The 18,672-nt window shown below is 36.3% G+C and overlaps 3 protein-coding genes across 8 annotated transcripts; all 3 read left to right on the forward strand.

The window, feature by feature from the left end:
* The first annotated feature begins 1,554 nt into the window (after window positions 1–1,554).
* Window positions 1,555–2,631, forward strand: LOC112015823 (histone H4). The gene is made up of 2 exons (XM_024048267.2): window positions 1,555–1,677; window positions 2,114–2,631. Exon 2 carries the CDS (start codon window positions 2,136–2,138, stop codon window positions 2,445–2,447), a length of 312 nt encoding a protein of 103 aa, XP_023904035.1. The 5' UTR covers window positions 1,555–1,677; window positions 2,114–2,135; the 3' UTR covers window positions 2,448–2,631.
* Window positions 2,632–4,461: 1,830 nt separating this feature from the next.
* On the forward strand, window positions 4,462–5,535 carry LOC112015822 (histone H4). Its single transcript, XM_065770218.1, has 2 exons — window positions 4,462–4,592; window positions 5,016–5,535. The coding sequence occupies exon 2, from the start codon at window positions 5,038–5,040 to the stop codon at window positions 5,347–5,349; it is 312 nt and encodes a 103-aa protein (XP_065626290.1). The 5' UTR covers window positions 4,462–4,592; window positions 5,016–5,037; the 3' UTR covers window positions 5,350–5,535.
* A 4,131-nt stretch (window positions 5,536–9,666) lies between these two features.
* On the forward strand, window positions 9,667–16,810 carry LOC112015838 (uncharacterized). Of its 6 annotated transcripts, none has more exons than XR_002883261.2 (5): window positions 9,667–9,908; window positions 11,058–11,262; window positions 11,355–14,002; window positions 14,102–15,857; window positions 16,000–16,810. XR_002883261.2 is itself a non-coding variant. In XM_065770222.1 (4 exons), exons 2-4 carry the CDS (start codon window positions 11,239–11,241, stop codon window positions 15,456–15,458), a joined length of 4,029 nt encoding a protein of 1,342 aa, XP_065626294.1. In that variant the 5' UTR covers window positions 9,888–9,991; window positions 11,058–11,238; the 3' UTR covers window positions 15,459–15,939. The 6 variants fall into 6 exon arrangements, 1 of the variants encoding a protein (XP_065626294.1); XR_002883262.2 differs by having other exon boundaries at window positions 9,888–9,991; XR_010627701.1 differs by having other exon boundaries at window positions 9,888–9,991; window positions 16,049–16,810.
* The last annotated feature ends 1,862 nt before the right edge of the window (window positions 16,811–18,672 follow it).

Here is an 18,672-nt window from a genome sequence, read left to right on the forward strand (position 1 = left end):
GGAAAATGATCTCAAATTTCATTCAATGTTGAATATACACCAAGTCAAAGTACAAAGCCTCAAGGGTTAGAGAAGGGGGGTTCTCAATCCAAGTCATCCTCCAAAATATGCTTAACATAGCAAGCTAACGAGTGAGCAACATAGTTTGCTTCATGTTTAACATGCGTAACAGAGAACCAACTAAGTTCAATAAGTAGCAAATGGATATCGCATACAATATGGTAAAAGCAACAAAGATAGGGACCCGACCCTTGATTGCCTTCATGACAATGTAATTATCACCCTTGATAACAAGTTCTTTGAATCCTACCTTAATAGTAAATTCAATTGCTCTTCTACAAGCTAAAAATGCTGCATTTTTCATTCTCTACAGTTAGTAGTCCTTTTATAGAATGTGATGCCATAAACTCACCTATGTCATTGCGAATAATCGCTCCATACCTTGTTTCAGCTTGTTACAAGAAGAAAGTTGCATCAAAGTAAAGCTTATGGCAGTTTGGAAGGGGTGGAGGGGTTTACCATGTGATCTAGTGTAAAATATTGGGAGGTGTGATCAATTGAATTTGAGCTTCTCGATAGTGCTCTAGAAAATCAATCGGCCTCTCATTCAAACAATTGGGATTCTATAGTAGATTCGTCCTTTATGAAGCTTTCATCTAGTTTGTTTTTCAATTTTAATTTTGATTTAAAAGGGAATTTAGCATTTTAAAACATATGTTTTAATGATTAATGGTAATTTATGTATGAAAAGATAAACTTAGTTATAACGGTATACTTTATAGACAAATATAATAAAATTGAAACTTGAAAGACAAAATTAATGATTAATCCAAATTGAAATGGTGCAATTTAGATTCGAAAGAGTTTATTTCTATAAATTTTTTATATTTTTTATTAAAAAAAAGTATTTGTTATTAAAAAAAACAATTATACAAGAGAAAAAACTTGAAAAAATTGTAAGTAATGGAAGTGATCCAAACTCACATGATTTGATTAATATATACATTGAATGAACAAGTAAGTTGAGTTGTTAGAAATTCAAATAAAGTATAATCTCAAAATTACTTTAAAAAATACAGTATTAATTATTTGGAAATTTGTACAAAAATATTAGAAAAATAATATGTCCACAATATTTTCACAACAAATTTTAAGTAAAAGGTTGTTATTGTTGAGGTAAAAAAGTAATCTTAGTATTAGGTTTAAATTTGAACTAATAACAACTAACTACCTAATGTCAAAAAAAATTAACTACCTATAATTTATTGTAAAAATATTATAAAAATATTATTGCGGATATAGCATTTTTCAAAATATTACTATTATAGTATGAATGATTACAAAAGCTTTGAAATTTAACCGCGTTTAAAAGCGGGGGGATCGTCCACCATCAGCGACTGAAAAGTTAAAAACCGCGGAAACCGAAAAATGCACCGCTCAATTACATAGCCACGTCATCGATCCGCAACACAACAGAACTCACAATCCAAGCCGTACATTAAAAGATCGACGGCTCAAGATTACCCAACAAGTCGGGCGTCCCGGATTGACCTCAAAATAACAAAACCAGACTCTCCACTATAAATACAAATCGGAATCACCCACATTTTCACAAACACAAGCAATCTCTCTCTGTCTCTCTCGCCCTTTTCGTTTGGATCAGAGTGTGCGATACAGGTTCGTCTTCTCTTCTAGGGCTTTCTCGCTTCATAGTCTCTGTTTCTTTTAAGTTTGAGTATATATGGCTCTTAATCGTCTAGTTCTAGCTAATTCATGCTCTGAATGCAACGAGGTTTTAGGGTTTCAACTTTCAAATCTTTCTGAGTTTCTAGGGTTTTGAAATAGTTCAATAGCCAAATTTGCTGCCTCGATTTTCCATTGTTTTGTTAAAATTTCATCAAAAGTTTGTGTAATCTGAGCTGTCAGTCCTGTTAATTTTCCATTCACGAACAATCTGTGAGTTAATTTACATTTCTAGGGTTTTTAGTCGGAAAAATTTGTTCGATTGCCAATTTTCTCAGCAATGTTTAAGTTCCGATGAAAATTCGTAGCAATTTGGTGAAAATTTGTTAGTAGTTTCTAAATTCATTTTTCTGTCCATTTGTGTTCACAGATCTTTGAATTGACTTAACAAAATGTCTGGAAGAGGAAAGGGAGGCAAGGGGCTTGGAAAAGGAGGAGCGAAACGACATCGTAAGGTTCTCCGTGATAACATTCAGGGGATCACAAAGCCAGCCATTCGTCGTTTGGCTCGCAGAGGAGGAGTGAAGCGTATCAGTGGTCTCATCTACGAGGAGACACGTGGAGTGCTCAAGATCTTTCTCGAGAATGTGATCAGGGACGCTGTGACTTACACTGAGCACGCGCGTCGCAAGACTGTGACTGCCATGGATGTTGTGTACGCTCTCAAGAGGCAGGGCAGGACTTTGTATGGGTTCGGTGGTTAGGGTTTTGGCAAGAATAGTTGGTGTTTTGGAATCGAAGGTAGATTTGGCAAAATTAGGATTTGGTTGGTTTTGTTAGCTTGTATTAAAATGTTATGGGTTTGTAAGTACTGGGTTGTGTTCTATTTTGTATTGGGAATGGTTGAACTCTGGAATGAAAATTAAAGGTGGTGGTGTTTGATCCCTAGTTAATAGCTTTATTTGTTGTGTTTTTGTTATTCAAAAAGTTAAAAGCTTGGATTAATCTTGCACCGAAAATTGAAAAAAGTGAAAGGAAATTGCAAAACTAGCCAGAAATTAGTTTGGATTTCTTGCTGAACTTTGTTTGATTGAGAATTTGAGATAGATTCAAAGGTGTTATAAACTGTGTTTAAGCAATCAAACTAGGACTTGGAGATTGTGAACGATCAAGCTGTTTGGTACTTATTCATAATAATGTCTCGGAAACCCATTCTAAAATCCTTTGTAATCCCATCAATGATAGTATGGGAGTGATCTCACTTGAGCTAGGATTTGTAATGTTACAGTAGGGTCAAAATGTTACAGTAGTATTGTTTATTGAAATATATATTAATCTACTATTATTTTGAAAATATGTAAGAATTTATTATTTTTTAGGTATTTGAGTTTGGGGTACTTGAGTTTTATGGAAAATTTTTGAAATTTTTTTATGGTGCTTGAGTTCTATGAGCTTGAATTCCTTCAAGAAATTTTCAGCAATTTTTTCTAATAAGTCAAATTTATAAAATTTGAGTTATATGGTAAATTTGAGTTTTAAAAATGTAATAGATTCTTACATATTTTGAAAATAATAGTAAATTAGTATATATGTCAGTAAACAGTGATATTTGGCTGTTATGGTGGCAATAGCTTTGGTTTAGAAAAGTCCTGAAACAAATGCCAAGCTCTTCAGTGTAGTACCAGTTTTGTCGGTAAAGGCTACATTGTGATGGATTGGCTTTTGGTTTAGGTTTTATTTAGACTGAGTATTTTAAGGGAATTTTGGGCTGGCCCATTTTGCTGGCCGTATTAATGTGAAATGCAATGGTAAAGGGGTGTGATCACATTCTGTAGCGTTGGGCTATTGGATTCTTAATCAACTTCAGCAACTGTTTCATTTTGTTGTTTCTTCATTGGCCCAAACCTTTGTTTTTTCCTAAAAATGCCAATATTTTTTTTTTTTGGAAGCCTTTCTCTTATTTGTTGAGTCACTTTGGTAATGTGCCAACAATAATTTTGTACAGCGTGGACGTGGAGTATTTTAGAAGTCGAAGGTATGATCAGTTGAATTTGAGCTTCTTGATATTACTCTAGAAAATCAATCGTCCTCTTATTCAAACAATTGGGGTTCTCTAGTAGATTCATCCTTTATGTAGCTTTCATCTAGTTTGTTTTTCAATTTTAATTTAGATTTAAAATGGAATTTAGCATTTTAAAACATATGTTTTAAGGATTAATGGTAATTAATAAAATTGAAAGTTGAATGGCAAAATTGATAATTAGTCCAAATTTAAATGGTGCAATTTAGATTCGAAAGAGTTTATTTCTATAAATTTATTATATTTTTTTATTAAAAAAAGTATTTGTTATTAAAAAAATACAATTATACAAAAGAAAAAAACTTAAAAAAATCGTAAGTAATGTAAGTGATCCAAACTCACATGATTTGATTAATAGATATATTTAATGAACAAATGAGTAGAGTTGTTAAAAATTCAATTGAAGTAAAATCTCAAAAGTACTTTTAAAAAAACAGCATTATTCAGGAAATTTTACAAAAATATTATATAGTGTGAATGTTTACAAAAGCTTTAAAATTTAACCGCGTTTGAAAAGCGGGGGAATCGTCCACCATCAGCAACTGAAAAAGTTAAAAACCGCGAAAACCGAAAAATATACCGCTCAATTACATAGCCACGTCATCGATCCGCAGCACAACAGAACTCACAATCCAAGCCGCACATTAAACAATCCACGGCTCTAGATTACCCAACAAGGCTGGCGTCCCGGATCAACCTCAAAATAACAAAATCAAACTCTGAACTATAAATACAAATCGGAATCACCCCTATTTTCACAAACACAAGCAATCTCTCTCTCTCTCAGTCCCTCTCGCCCTTTTCGTTTGGATCAGAGTGTGCGATACAGGTTCGTCTTCTCTTCACAGCCTCAATTCCTCTCAAATTTGAATATTTATGGTTTTTACTCGTCTGGTTCTAGCTAATTAATGCTCTGAATGCAATTAGATTTTAGGGTTTCGAATCGTTCTGAGTTTCTAGGGTTTTGAAAATAGTACAATAGCCAAATGTGCTGTGTTATTGCTCGATTTTTCACCGTTTCGTTAAATTTTCATGTAATCTGGGCTCTCATATCTGTTAATTTTCCATCACGAGCAATCTGTGAGTTAATTTTAAATTCTAGGGTGTTTAATCGGTAATAACTGTTAATTTCTTAATTTTCTCAGCAATGTTTGAATTCCGACGAAATCTCGTAGCAATTTTGTTCAAATTTCTTAGCAATTAAGCGAATTGTTAGTTTCTAAATTCAATTTCTGTCAATTTCTGTTCACAGATCTTGAACTTGACCCAACAAAATGTCTGGAAGAGGAAAGGGAGGCAAGGGGCTGGGAAAAGGAGGAGCGAAACGACATCGTAAGGTTCTTCGTGATAACATTCAGGGAATCACAAAGCCAGCCATTCGTCGTTTGGCTCGCAGAGGAGGAGTGAAGCGTATCAGTGGTCTCATCTACGAGGAGACACGTGGAGTGCTCAAGATCTTTCTTGAGAATGTGATCAGGGACGCTGTGACTTACACTGAGCACGCGCGTCGCAAGACTGTGACTGCCATGGATGTTGTGTACGCTCTCAAGAGGCAAGGCAGGACCTTGTATGGGTTCGGTGGTTAGGGTTTTGGCAAGAATAGTTGGTGTTTTGGAATCGAAGTTAGATTTGGCAAATTTAGGTTTTGGTTGGTTTTGTTAGCTTGTATTAAAATGTTATGGGTTTGTAAGTACTGGGTTGGGTTTTATTCTGTATTTGGGGAGTGGTTGGAACTTTGGAATGAAAATTGAAGTGGTGTTGTTTGATCCCTAGTTAATAGTTTGGTTTTTTGGGCTTAGACAACAATAATATTTCTAATATGTATTTTTATAATACTAAAACATGTATTTTTACAATATTAAAAATTAAATAACAATACTTAAATATTGTTATTTAAGTATTGTGAACAATCAAGCTGTTGCTAAACTTTGTTTGGATTTGTTGCTAAACTTTGTTTGATTGAGATAGATTGAAAGATGTCCAAAAACTGTGTTTAAGCAATCAAACTTGACTAGGAGATTGTGAACAATCAAGCTGTTTGGTACTTTTCATAATAATCTCTGTGAAACGTAGCTACTAAAATCCTTTTGTAATTCCATCAAAGATAGTACGGGAGTGATCTCACTTGAGCCCCCCCCCGGGGGGGGGGGCATTTGTTCTTAATTTATAGATTATGCTATAAAATGTCTTTGTAAAACTTTATTTTAATAAAATTGAGTTATAGGTAGAATTGCCATTAGCACATTGAGTTTCATGCATATTTTGTTACTTAAATTTTTTTGAAAATTTAAGTGGAACTTGATAACTTTCTCAAAAAAAGTGGAACTTGACATTGTTAATGTTGAGTTATTCTTAAAAATATGTATAGAACTTGATTTTGAGAATATGAAGTTTTATATATGTGAGGGTCCTCTTTGGGCAGTATCTAGGCGTAACAAATAATAAATATATGCATTGAACAACAAGAAACAATAAAGGGGCAATGCGATAGAGAAAGACACAAAGTAGATGTTAGGGGTCTTTAAGATACTGTGTAGTATTTCATTAATTTCTCAATTGTATAATACATCATGCTCATTAGGACGTATTACAAGGTTCAAACAAGTTCAAAAATCACCGACTTAGATAATTCTTCAAGCTTCTATAACTTGCAAAGTCTGAATTATTTTGAATCCAATTGTGTTCTCTAGTGATTGCTTGTGGATACTGGACAATATTTCCTTTTTTTTTCTTACTTTTTTTGAATTTTAACAAAGTTTTCTCAATGATTATACTATAATTTTTTGTTGTTGAATGCCCCTTTTACTGTTGGCTACTTCTCCCATTTTATAGTGTCACCTTAGGGGTTCAGGGTACCACCGATTCTCTCCATTTGCTCTTTTGGGTACCAAAACCAATGTTCTGCCAGCAACAATGATGGCTAGTCCCATCCTTATTTCTCATCATTTTCTCCTTTTGGTGCTTCTTCCTCGAAAGTCTCTTGTTGACTTTTATTATGGGGTGTCCTTGAAGAGCTGACCTTTGGTATTTCTTTCTTCAAGGCTTCTTGCCTTTTTTGACTCAGTTTTTGGCTGCCTTTCCTTTTATCGTTTTTCCCAAGTGAGCAGATTTTTTCCTGCCAGATTGAAAGTCTTCCCAGCTACTTCCCTTCATGGTTCTTCTTTTTGGGTTCCCGAGATACCAACCTCTAGCTCATGAATTATTGATTTCTAAGATTTTTGGTTCCTTTTTGCATCATTGGGTAGCTGATAAGGACATATCTGTTCTCTTTTCTCGTGTTTCTTGGCACTCTCTTTTGAGCTGTCTTAATCTCATCCCTGCTTTGCTACACATCCAAGGATTCCGAGCCCCTGGCAGTCCTTGGGTATTCTGACCTAGTTCTTACCATTGAACTACTTAGTGATTTTCTGATCTTGGCGGGCTGGGCTTTTTTCTTCTTCCCTTTGTTCCATGAATTCTAAGGCCCATCCATTCGTGGGTCTGGGTTCTTCCTTAAGTCTCTTAATGCAGTTGGGCATACCATCTTTTTTTATTTTATTTTTAATTTTAAATATTGCAGGCTCAAGTCTTTTTTTCTTTTTCTTTTTTCTCTTTTTTTTCATGGAGTTCAACTCTCTGTGCCATTTCGGGCCTTGGTGAGACATTGAGACTTTTTAGACCTCAACAATATATAACTCAATTTTGTTAAAAATTGAGTTTTAAAAATAGGAATGTTTTGTTACATAGTTTATAAATTAGGAATAAATGCTCTTTTTTTCCGAAGATTTGTGATGTTATAGCTGCAATAACTTGGTTCAGAAAAGTCCCGAATCAAATACCAAGCTCTACAATGTAGTACCAGTTCTGTTGGTAAAGGCTACATTGTAATGGATTAGCTTTTGGTTTAGGCTTTATTTAGACTGAGTATTTCGCTCGGGACATGTTAACGGGATTTTGGGCTGGCCCATTCTGCTGGCCGAATTAATGTGAAATGGAATGGTAAAGGGGTGTGATCACATTCTGTAGCGTTGGGCTATTGGGTTCTTAATAAACTTCGGCAACTGTTTCATTTTGTTGTTTTTTTTTTATTGGCCCAAACATTTCTTTTTTCCTTAAAAGCCCAATAGTTTTTTTGGAAACCTTTCTCTTATTTGTTGAGTCACTTTGGTAACGTGCCAACAATAATTTTGTACAGCGTGGACGTGGAGCATATTCGAAGTTGAAGGTGCCGATTCTATGTATGGTTACTTACTTTTATTATCACAAAACTCCGTGGGAGAAAAACACACTATCCCATAAGACAAGGGAGGCAAAAGCAAATTAGTTGTGGAAAAGCTACTAACTTTGCAAAGGTCCACCTCGAAAAAAATGAAAGTTACGGAAAAAACAAAGAAAGTGAAAGTGACCGGCAGGTAGGGGCAAGTTGTTGAAATGAACACGTCACAAAGAAATTCATTACTTCAATGAAACCATTTGGATCTCTGTATATCTTTATCCACACTTGAAGCATACGAATATGCCGTTTAGAAATAAAGATATTTATTGATGAAACCATTTGGATCTCAGCAAAAAAAATTGATGGAGTAATGCACTAATTCTTTACAAACATAAATCTTTTTATAATTTTTTTAAAAATTTATTTTTGTGATTTTCTAAAATAATAAGTTATTAATTTTTACATAGATCCACTATAGTACTATTTTAGTAGTTATAATTTACAATCTAACTGTGAGAGAGAATTTATAATTTGACTTCGTTAATAATTCACCATTCGAATATATTTTTGCTAAATTCACAATCTAATTTGCCAGCTTTATTTGTTTTTGTAATTTAAGGATATTATGTGAATTTTAACAATTTATTAAAAAATAAACTAAGATCCATTTTTTTTTATAAGAAATGAAACATGCAAGTATAACTCTCTAAACCAAACTAAACCAATCCCACTTGCATGAGTTGAATTTGGTTTGTTGCTACATATGTAATGGGTTAGAAATTTCTTAACCCAGTAAATTTAGGTTAGGTGGAAAACGAAAAACTCTTAAAATCCAATCTAACTTTATCCATGCACATTCCTACTAAAATTTGGTATGAAATTACTAGCTACTTCTCTTGGTGTGAAAAACCCTCAATCAAACAGTTATTAGGGAATAAAACACTCAATCAAATAATCAACCGAAACTAAATAGATACCTATTTGTGAGTTTTAGTTAGCTCAACTAGTAAAGTCTATAATAGTTGAATAAGAGATTTGTGATTTAATATCCGCCTATACCAAAAATTGATTAATGTCTTAATTTGATAATAAAAAACTATCATTAAAAGCGACGTCATTAATGAAAAAAAGAAAAAAAAAGAAAAAAAAAAGGAAGACACCTATTTTGTTTGGTTGGCAGAGTGGAGCGGTACTAAGCTCACTTTTGTTTGGTTGGTGACGGGTGAGTGGAGTGGTAGCTGTGAACAAACACAATTGTGTCGGTTCATCATTCATGGGCATTGACTAATTACAATAAACTAAAGGGACTAAATCACAATATTGCAAAAGAAAAAGGGAGGGGTAAATAGCAAAAAATGTGATTGAATGGAAAAGCCAGAAACTTCGTAGAAATCACCCCCCAAGACTCCCAAAAAGCAAAAGTCAAGAAAGGAATTTAATAAAAGTGGCCTTTGCAGGTAGTCGGCAAATTGAGGAACACGACAACACGAAAATTGTTAAAAAAGATCAGAACTTATCTCACAGACAGACAGCACACGTGTCACAATACTATTCGACCAGAGTCAGTGGGCCCCAGACGTAGAAAAAGACACACCGTACACCCTCAACCACGTTTTAAAAGTCAATATATTATTATTGATAATAAAAATACCAATAATACCACGCACTAGTGCCGTATAGAATAGAAAGAAGAACAAAGGCCACCGAAATTATAGTTACAGATAGACAGGTAGAAATCAAATATAGAGATAGAAGCAACCACGCAATAGGCCACAAAGCACAAACCCTAGGCTTTAGGTTTTCGATTAGATTCTCTCTCTCTTTTTCTCTGTTTGCTTTTCTAGTTCTTTCTCGGCGTTCACACCTTACCGCTTCTCCAAAAAGTAGTTTCAAGAGCTTGACCAAACCAAAACAAAACTCGACCGGTTCTCTCTCTCTCTCTCTCTCTAGGTAATTTCTCGCTAGCTCCGATTGTATCGTTTTGTGAATCTATTTCTGGTCAGCGTTAGCGTGTTGATTTTTCCTAATCTCAGGTATTTCCTAGAAAATATTTCGGATCTGCTTTATTTATTGTTGGTTTGTTTAAATATGTTGGTCAGAGTTGTTATTACTTGATTTAGGACCCTGATTTGTGAAATCGGGTGAAGAAATTTTGTAGATTTCAAATATGGTGTTTGTTTGTGTAGAAAATATTTTTTTTAACTTTTATTTTTAATTTTGAGTTTTCTATGGAAATTTTAGTTTCAGGTAAAAACCGATTCTTAAGTTTCAGGTACTTTCTGGAAATAATTTCAATTTCAGTTTTTTTTTGGGTTATATTTTCCCGGGAAAGTATTTTAATATTTGATATGAGTAGTTCTATATGTATTTATGATTTATTATATTTTGGTGTTTGATTTGTGAAATCGGATGGTGAAAATTTGTGGATCTCTTTTTTTGCAAAGAAATTCAGATTTTTTTTTTTTTTTTTTTTTTTTTTTTTTTTTTGTTTGGGGTACTTTTCTCTCTTTTGAAAATTTTTGGAGAAAAGCGATTCTTAAATTTTGGATGCAATTGTTCTATTTAGGCTTTTAGGTTAAGGCCTAAGAGAATGGATCTTGTAGCATGTCTTATGGATCCAAGTATATTCTCTCTCTATCTTTTTTAATCCAAGAAATTTACTTGTGTTTTATGGATTTAGTTTCTCTTTTTTTTGCTTTGAAAAGTAGATCTGTGTTTGATTATCATTTTTAGATGATCTGCGAGTATAGCTTTAGATTACAAGTCACTTTGTGTTTTGCTATAAGATCATCTGTTGAAATAATTTGACGATTCTGGATTTGTACTTAATAATTGTGTGATAATACTTTGCTTATAGAAGAAAATCTTTTTTGATTTTATTATGATCATTGACTGATAATTTAGTCGCTTTTGGTTGAGAAGTTGTGACTGAACTTTTATCTGTGACAACTACAACTTGGATTTATTAATTAAGTTATGAATTTCATCTGTAATTATATTTTTGCCCCTCTTGTTGTAATGGGGTTCGTTTAATTTGACTATTGAGTGTTCATTTTGGACCAATTTATGAAAGTTTAGCTTTCGCATTTATGTTTGCAGGTAAATTACTACTTGTTATCCCGTCCAGGAACAGTCTACGTAGCTTAAAGAAAATTTCAGGCAGATGCAATTGTGTGTATTGCCGTGCAGGAATTGAAAGCAACTTTAGCAATTTAAAGCAAGAAATTGTTTTTGGGTTAAGATAGAGAGAAGGATTATAAGTTTCGCCAATCTTGTAGCTATGCCTGTATCTGGAGACAAAGAGGTTTATTTTCTGTACTAAATTTCTGCTTATACTGGGGAGTGATGTAATTTTCCTTGTTTTGAGTATGTGATTAACTAATCTTTTGTTCGCAGACTGGGGTTAAACCTATTTCCCGGCAGTCTAGTGATTATATTGCAGGTGTTCCTATCAAGAAGAGGAGGTTCCTGTTGTACCGTTCTCCTTCACCTCCACCTGAAGAACCCTCTGCGCTTCCTGCAGAGAATGATTCGCTAAAGCAGGAACAATCTAGCCCCTCTCAGGGGTTAGCTATGTCAAATGCTAGTGTTGTAACCAGTTCTGGTATATCTGATGCAAACAACAAACCTGTATCTGAGGAATATAAAGGCAGATCTGATGTTATGAGTGTTACTGTAGCCCAAAGCAATCCCAACTACTCTACAGTCAAAGTTGAGGAACCAAGTAAAAGTCACTCTGGTTCCTTGGATGACATGGAAAGCAAAGACAAGCTTGTCACGGCCGAAAAATCTGCAAGCCTGGTAACTTTGGGAAAATCAAAGTTGCAGTCATCACCAAGTGAAGCACTTGCACTTAAGTTGGGGAAAGAGTTATATAGCAAAGAAAAAGCTGAAGGGAAGTGTAAAGCTGAAATTCCTATTGTTGCGGGAAATACTGACTTGACATTAGGATTAAAGGAACATGTTTTTCCAGCTTTAACAGGTCATAACCATAATGTGAGAGGCCAGAATCAGGATAGTTTAGAACCTGGTTCACTGAATTTGTCTTTAAGCAAGGGAAATAACAGCATTCAGTGTAAAAAGGATGAGGTTGAGTCGAAAAATGGTGCACAGCAATGTGGTAATAGGGCAAACTGGGATCTGAATACTACAATGGATGCATGGGAAGGTTCTGCAAGTGAGGCAGCTGCAGTAGGTCAAGTGTCTGCTGGTGGGTTTAATACTACCGATGGTACACATGATATCAAACCTTTGCTATGCCCAACTGGGACTATTGGCACTGTTATACCTTCTAAACAAAAGAGCCTTGTAGCTAGTGAGAACATAGCCAAATTGACCTCGTCCAAACTGCCTAGTCAACAATTAAGATTTTTTGGCGTAGACAATCTTCGTTTAGGCCTTGGTCCTTCTAGTCTTCCTCAACAGGTAAGCCCGGAACCCTCCTCCTTATCTAGCAAAGAAGATTCTGGCAGGATTTTCACCAATATAATCTTGCAAAGATCAGTGGTTCCACCTGGCAATTTGATCAGGGTTAATTATAGGACTGTGAAATCAGAACCAGTTGACGAGGGCAACAAATTAGAGAATAGAACAACTATAGCCACTAAGCTTGGATTATTAGATAATAGGACAGTAAAGCGTGAATTAGCTGAGCAGTTCAGTGTTGATAAGGTTTCAAATATTAGCACCATGAGAGTAGTTGATCCTGCATCCATAAAAATGGAACCAGTTCACAGGGGTAATGTGGAAGCCCCCAATACATTAGAGGGGACATCTAGACAAGTAGATAAACAGGTGCTACTGGGTTTGAGTGATCATTCTTCTGCCATGGCAATCCCTGAAAGTGCACTGTTGCCCTGCCCTGCAGGAGAGACTTCTTGTTCAACAGAATTGACTATAGCCACGGATGTTGGAAACCATGTAGAACAGTCCACCTACACCAAAGAGGCCCATATTAATGGGGAGGTTGTACCTCAGGAAGCATGTGAAAGGGTGCAGCTGGTTGCTTCAGAAACAGCTGCTATCTCCGTGGGTCATGATGGTGTAGAATCAAGTACTTCTTGTATGATGGGTACTGTAAGAGCTGAAGATGGAAATGCTGATGATCCTGAGCAGTGCAGATTGAAATCCATAAATGAACAGCCCCCTGATGTGCGAGGAAGCGAAGGTTGTGTAAGTGATGAGGAAAAAATCAATATATCAGCTGATATGCTAGAAGAAGATTCATATGGTTCTGATTATGAGTCGGACGGCAATCATCCTTTACCGAAGGCTATGGATACAGAACAAGGTGGAGAAGAAGATTATGAAGATGGTGAGGTGCGAGAACCTCTACTGCAAACTGCAGTCGAGGATCCCATATGTGAGAAACAGGAAGTTGAACATGTTGATCATGGTGACTCTGATAATAACAAGATGGACATTGTGGGTCAGCATGGTGATGATCATCCATCTTCATCCCATGTTGAGGAAAAAGACGCTAAAACAGAAGATCCTGGGGAAACAAATAACAAAGAAAGTAGTGATTGTGTTGACTCATTGAAGGAGGTATATGATAACGGTGATACTAATCTTACATGTTTGCAGGAATCATTGACAGATGAAAAACCAGCCAGTGGAGCTGACATTAAGAGGCCCATTACGGCCATTAGAAGAAATTCACTTGATCAGTCAGGCAGTACAGATTTCCCTGAGGAACAGGAGGCAGAATTATCATTGGAGCGAACCACTGAAGGAATGCAAGCTACTACTTCTACTTTTACTTTTACTCAGGGTTTAGATGACAATGTTAACAATTTTGACTTAGTGGAGGAGAATGATACTACTCTGACAATGATGGAAGCATCTGCAAGTGGTGATGATGCAGCTAAAGATGTTAATAGTGGTGGTAATCGGAGCCGCATTATTAATTTGTCTCGAGCTGCTAATGTATCACCTCCTGGTAAAACAAGATATATTTCAGACAGGCCATTGGCATCACTACCTGGAAGAGAGAGATTACTCAATGTACCGCTAGAGGGAGATAAATTTTATCCCCGAGGGAGGTGATTATTCTATTTCCTATGTTTTAGTTGTTTTTGAAAGTTCCTTTATGAGGGTAGTTGTACTATCATCTGATCTGTCTGTCTTTTAACTTTTTTCAGAGATGAATTATACATAGATGGTTCCCACAAATTTTCAAGAGAGAGGCATCAAGATCAGTCGCCCAGAAATTCTAGATTAAATTTTGTGCGTGGCAGAGGGAGGATTACTGGTAGGTTAGACCCTTTACGTAGGGACTGGGATTCTGACCGTGAATTTGCCTCAGAATTTTATAACGGCCCATCAGAGTTTCGTTTCCCAAGAAATAAATATGCATCTGCTGTTGTCGATGCAGACCTTGAATATAACAGTTATAATATTGCACCTGATGGTGCTTTTATTGGTACTGGTCGGGGAGGGAGGAAGCATTTAGATGATGAGGGAGCAATGTTTCGCCATATGTCCTCAAGAGGGCGGTCTCCTGGAGGGAGGAATGGGCTTGCTGCACGTGGCGGTCCACAAATGATTCACAGAGGTCCAAGAATGAGTGAAGATGGTTCTGAAGTGGTTGGGCTGAGGCATAGTGAGAAGTTTATGAGCGTTTTTCCTGATGATAACATGGATCCGATGTTCACACGGCCCCAACCTACATACGAGGGAGTTGATGCTCATTTTGCTCGAGGTGGTAGGAACTTCTCTTCTGTTCAGAGAAGGGGTCTTCCTCGAATTCATTCAAAATCTCCAATGAGATCCAGATCTCGTTCTCCTGTTCAGTGGTCATCGCCGAGGAGAAGATCCCAAGATGGATTTGGTGGACATCCAGAATTGCCTCATCGACGATCTCCAATTTACAGGGTGGAGAGGATAAGGTCTCCTGATCGCACCTGTTTCACTGGACCAATCATGGTTAGAAGGAATGGCTCCCCACCATATATGTCCCGACCATCTAATGATTTGAGGGATATAAATTCTGGACGGGACCATGGTCATCCAAGATCTGTCATTCCCAATAGGAGCTCATCTGGTCGGATTTTATACAGAAACAGGAGATTTGATGATATAGATCCCCAGGAAAGGACAGATGGTGATGAGTTCTTCGGGGGGCCCATTCATGTTCGACATGAGCTTGGTGTTGATCCAAATGGTGATGAGAGAAGAAGGTTTGGTGAGAGACGGGGACCTGTTCGTTCATTTAGGCAGCCATACAATGGTGCTAATGGTGAGAATTTCCATCTTAATTCAGAGGATGGGCCTAGGCCTTTTAGATTCTGTCCAGAAGACAATCCTGAGTTCCATGAAAGAGGCAACTTGAGGGATAGGGAGTTTGACCGCAGGATTAAGAACCGGCCAGGAAATGCCCCTAGAAGAACAAGAAGTATCGAAGAGCAGGAAACAAATTTCAGGCAACCATGGCACGATGCTGGGTTTGATGAGATCTCAAGAGTAAAGAGAAAGAGGGATTTCAGATGTGAAATTTAAGTGGAGTTAGGGACTTGTAGACACAGCTAGTGTTGGCAATTTACAGTGATCAGGAACATTTTATTTGCTCAAAGCACAAAGGAGATTGCTGTTCTGTTTGCTGATGTAATCAAGTTATGGCAGGAACATATGATGCTGGCTTTGCATTTTGGTTTCGTTTGGATCGTCATGTACATAGCTGGGTTCTTCTGGTACCATTGTGGCTAAGCCATCATGAAACTTGTATTAGTGATTCCTACTATTTTGGGCACCAGGGTCAGTGTCACTTTAATTTACTGAGTTTTTTACTGCATAAAAAAAATGAAGGAAGTGTTTCTGTGACTTCTTCAGTGGAGATTACCCTTAAGTTTCATAAAGTATCTTCAACTATTGACTTCGGTGCATGGTGGCCAAGAGCAGGTATGCAGAAAGGAACTATTAGAATTTAATGTTTTAGTCATCAAGGACTAATTAATAATGTCACTAATTGCCTATTATTTGATCTGCTGCTTCACATTCCTCATTCCATGTTATGCGAATAATAAATCCTTCTATTTTTTAGGGAGTTATACATTTAAAGAAATATAAGGGCCTATTGAATCTTGATGCAGTTTCTGCCATGGCACAGAAGCTTCTATGAAGTCCCATATGCGATCTACTTCAGTTTAGATATAGAAAAAAGGAAATTTACAGGCTTTTATGCAGCTTCTGTATAATTTTAAGCTTATGGCTGGTTCGAGTTTAATTGAAGGCAATGGATGATTAATTCTGTCCTGGAGTGGACTCTTCTGATATCTTCAGCTAATTCTTGAATGGATGGCTGGCCATGTAAACATTGTCTATGAAAAAAAAAGTGTTCTTATTGGCTAGGTTGGCAAGATGGAGCTACCACCCTTTTTACCTCATTCCAAGTCTTATCTAATATCTTCCAACAAGAGGTTAGTTGTTTTTATGTTGATTACTCTCAAGAAAGAGAGTCTTGAATCTTCTTGGGCAGTTTTCATCATTGTTTCTGCTCCGTTTATAGCTTCTATGTGTGACTGTTTATCACTGGAAAGACACGTGAGTGCCTTATGTTTGTGTTGGTGCCCTGCTGAGTGCTTCCACTTGACAATTGTTGGACAGTGAGTCTATTTCAAATTTAGTTAGCTGGTGGGAAGTACTAGGGGTTTCATCTGTTAAAGTTGAAGAACACAGTCAATGTATTACATTATTTTGATCCTCCACGTTTGTTGGTACCTTGTATAGCATGCGGTACTAAAAGACTTGGAATGAATAGGTTGGAGATTTTAAATAACGCTTTGAATGTCCGAATTGTTATATTGGCCTTCTTTGCAAGGGTTGGTTGAATAAGTGAGGATGGATTTATTTGATTGAGTGCATCAGCTGAACAAATGGCCTTTGATTAAGTCTTGGATGATGTAGAACTGGTGCTATGTTTTATCCAAGTCCAGAACTTAGATAAGCTTATCATGCTCCTTTTTTTGGTTCAGCATCCAGGTTGAAGTTATTACCTATAGTCATCTTCTTCGTCTGTTCTAGTAGTAAAGTAGTAGTAGTAGCAGCAATGATGCTAATAACAGTAGAGTAATAAATAACTGTAACAATAATTATAGAAGTTGCAGGGGAAACAGGGTCCAATTAAAGATTAGAGCTTGCAAATGATCAGGGATTTGTTTGGAATTTCCTGGAGCAGATTTTGATGACCATTTCCTGGGGGATTAAGGGGTATGGTACCTGTCCAGTTTGAGTGTGCATGTGGATGATTTTTTCAACTGTTGACGAATTATAGATAGAAACCAACCCAAAAATTGACTGGAGAAAGTGAGGGATACTGCAGGCAAGGACATCTCTCATTGTTTCAAGTGTGTGTTTACTTTCCCTCAATGTTAATAACAGTTGCTAGAGCAACCCCTGGAAATGATTTTACCTACCTACATGTGGTTTTAAACTGGTAAAGATGTTAGACAAATGAACATGTGCTGGTAGCAGTTTTGACTTGCTGCCATTGCTGTGTGCGCGACATGGACATTAACCATGTTCAAAATAACGTGTTTAAAAATGATTTCGTGTTACTGTCGAGTCATGTCCTGTGTCCAGTTGAGTGCATAGCAACAGTGGACCTGTGTCCGGTTGAGTGCATAGCAACAGTGGACCTGTGTCCGGTTGAGTGCATAGCAACAGTGGACCGAAGCGAGGCTTTCCCTGCTAGCTTGGTAGCAAGTCTTGGTAAATTTGGTGCTGACTGTTACTTTGAGGTGATATTAGACTTTAGTCGGTGGATAGAATTTGAGTTCAGGTTAGACCAAACCTACAGGCTACAAGCTAGCTTGGAGATAATGATCAGGAGTTTTTATGTTGACATTGACGAATGTTTGCGGTGTTATAAATTGATCTAATTAAAATTGACTAATCTTCCCCTCCCCCCCCCCACCCCCCCCAAAAAAAAAAATATATATATTGACTGATCTTTAACCTATAAAATAAACTTATTGACTAATCTTCCCCTCCCCCCCCCCACCCCCCCCAAAAAAAAAAATATATATATTGACTGATCTTTAACCTATAAAATAAACTAATTATATAATAGGACTTGATTTGATAATTCACTAATTTTTTTTTTTATCAAATTGGAGTGTTATGTTATGCACGATGCTTTTTAATATTAATGACAACCCAATTCTAGGGTTATTCATGGCTGACAGCCCAGGGGACATTTTAGTAACTGACTTGTGAGTCGTTGAGTTTTCAGCGAATCACAATCAATTCATATGGAGCAATGTTGAGGACATTGATGAAATATAAATTCGTTATTATCTTCACTTTTTAATTTTTTTTCATTATAATAATGACTAGTTAACTCGTTGAATTATATAAATGAAAGAAGTCGGATATTACCGATATAGATTTTAGTATTTTACACGTTATGTCATATATATGGTGTGGATTCAGTCTTAAGGTACTTGGTATCTTGTTGACCACGGTCGCTACACGCCTGTACTAGACTTTAGTAACGTTGACAGCAAAGTAAGAGCTGTCCAGTCAAGCACCCGAGCCAAATGGATCAGTAGCAAGTAGCAAATAAGTTAATTTTTCTGAGCAACAGCAAATAAGTTAATTGATGCCAATTTAAAAAAAATAATTCATTACAAATGTGAGTAATGATTTGAACTAGGTGTTATTAATTTAATTTTAATTTTAAAAAAAAAAATATTAGCTGTATGATAACAAATTT

This window comes from Quercus suber, unplaced genomic scaffold (genome assembly GCF_002906115.3).
Source record: "Quercus suber isolate HL8 unplaced genomic scaffold, Cork oak 2.0 scaffold_167A, whole genome shotgun sequence".
NCBI classification, from domain to species: domain Eukaryota; kingdom Viridiplantae; phylum Streptophyta; class Magnoliopsida; order Fagales; family Fagaceae; genus Quercus; species Quercus suber.

Bases quoted from the DNA above. Each gene is read 5' to 3' on its own strand.
- LOC112015823 (XM_024048267.2), top strand. From the start codon at position 2,136: ATGTCTGGAAGAGGAAAGGGAGGCAAGGGGCTTGGAAAAGGAGGAGCG.
- LOC112015822 (XM_065770218.1), top strand. From the start codon at position 5,038: ATGTCTGGAAGAGGAAAGGGAGGCAAGGGGCTGGGAAAAGGAGGAGCG.
- LOC112015838 (XM_065770222.1), top strand. From the start codon at position 11,239: ATGCCTGTATCTGGAGACAAAGAG. The intron at 11,263-11,354 runs GTTTATTTTCTG...TTTTGTTCGCAG, and splicing joins CTGTATCTGGAGACAAAGAG to ACTGGGGTTAAACCTATTTC. The intron at 14,003-14,101 runs GTGATTATTCTA...AACTTTTTTCAG, and splicing joins AAATTTTATCCCCGAGGGAG to AGATGAATTATACATAGATG.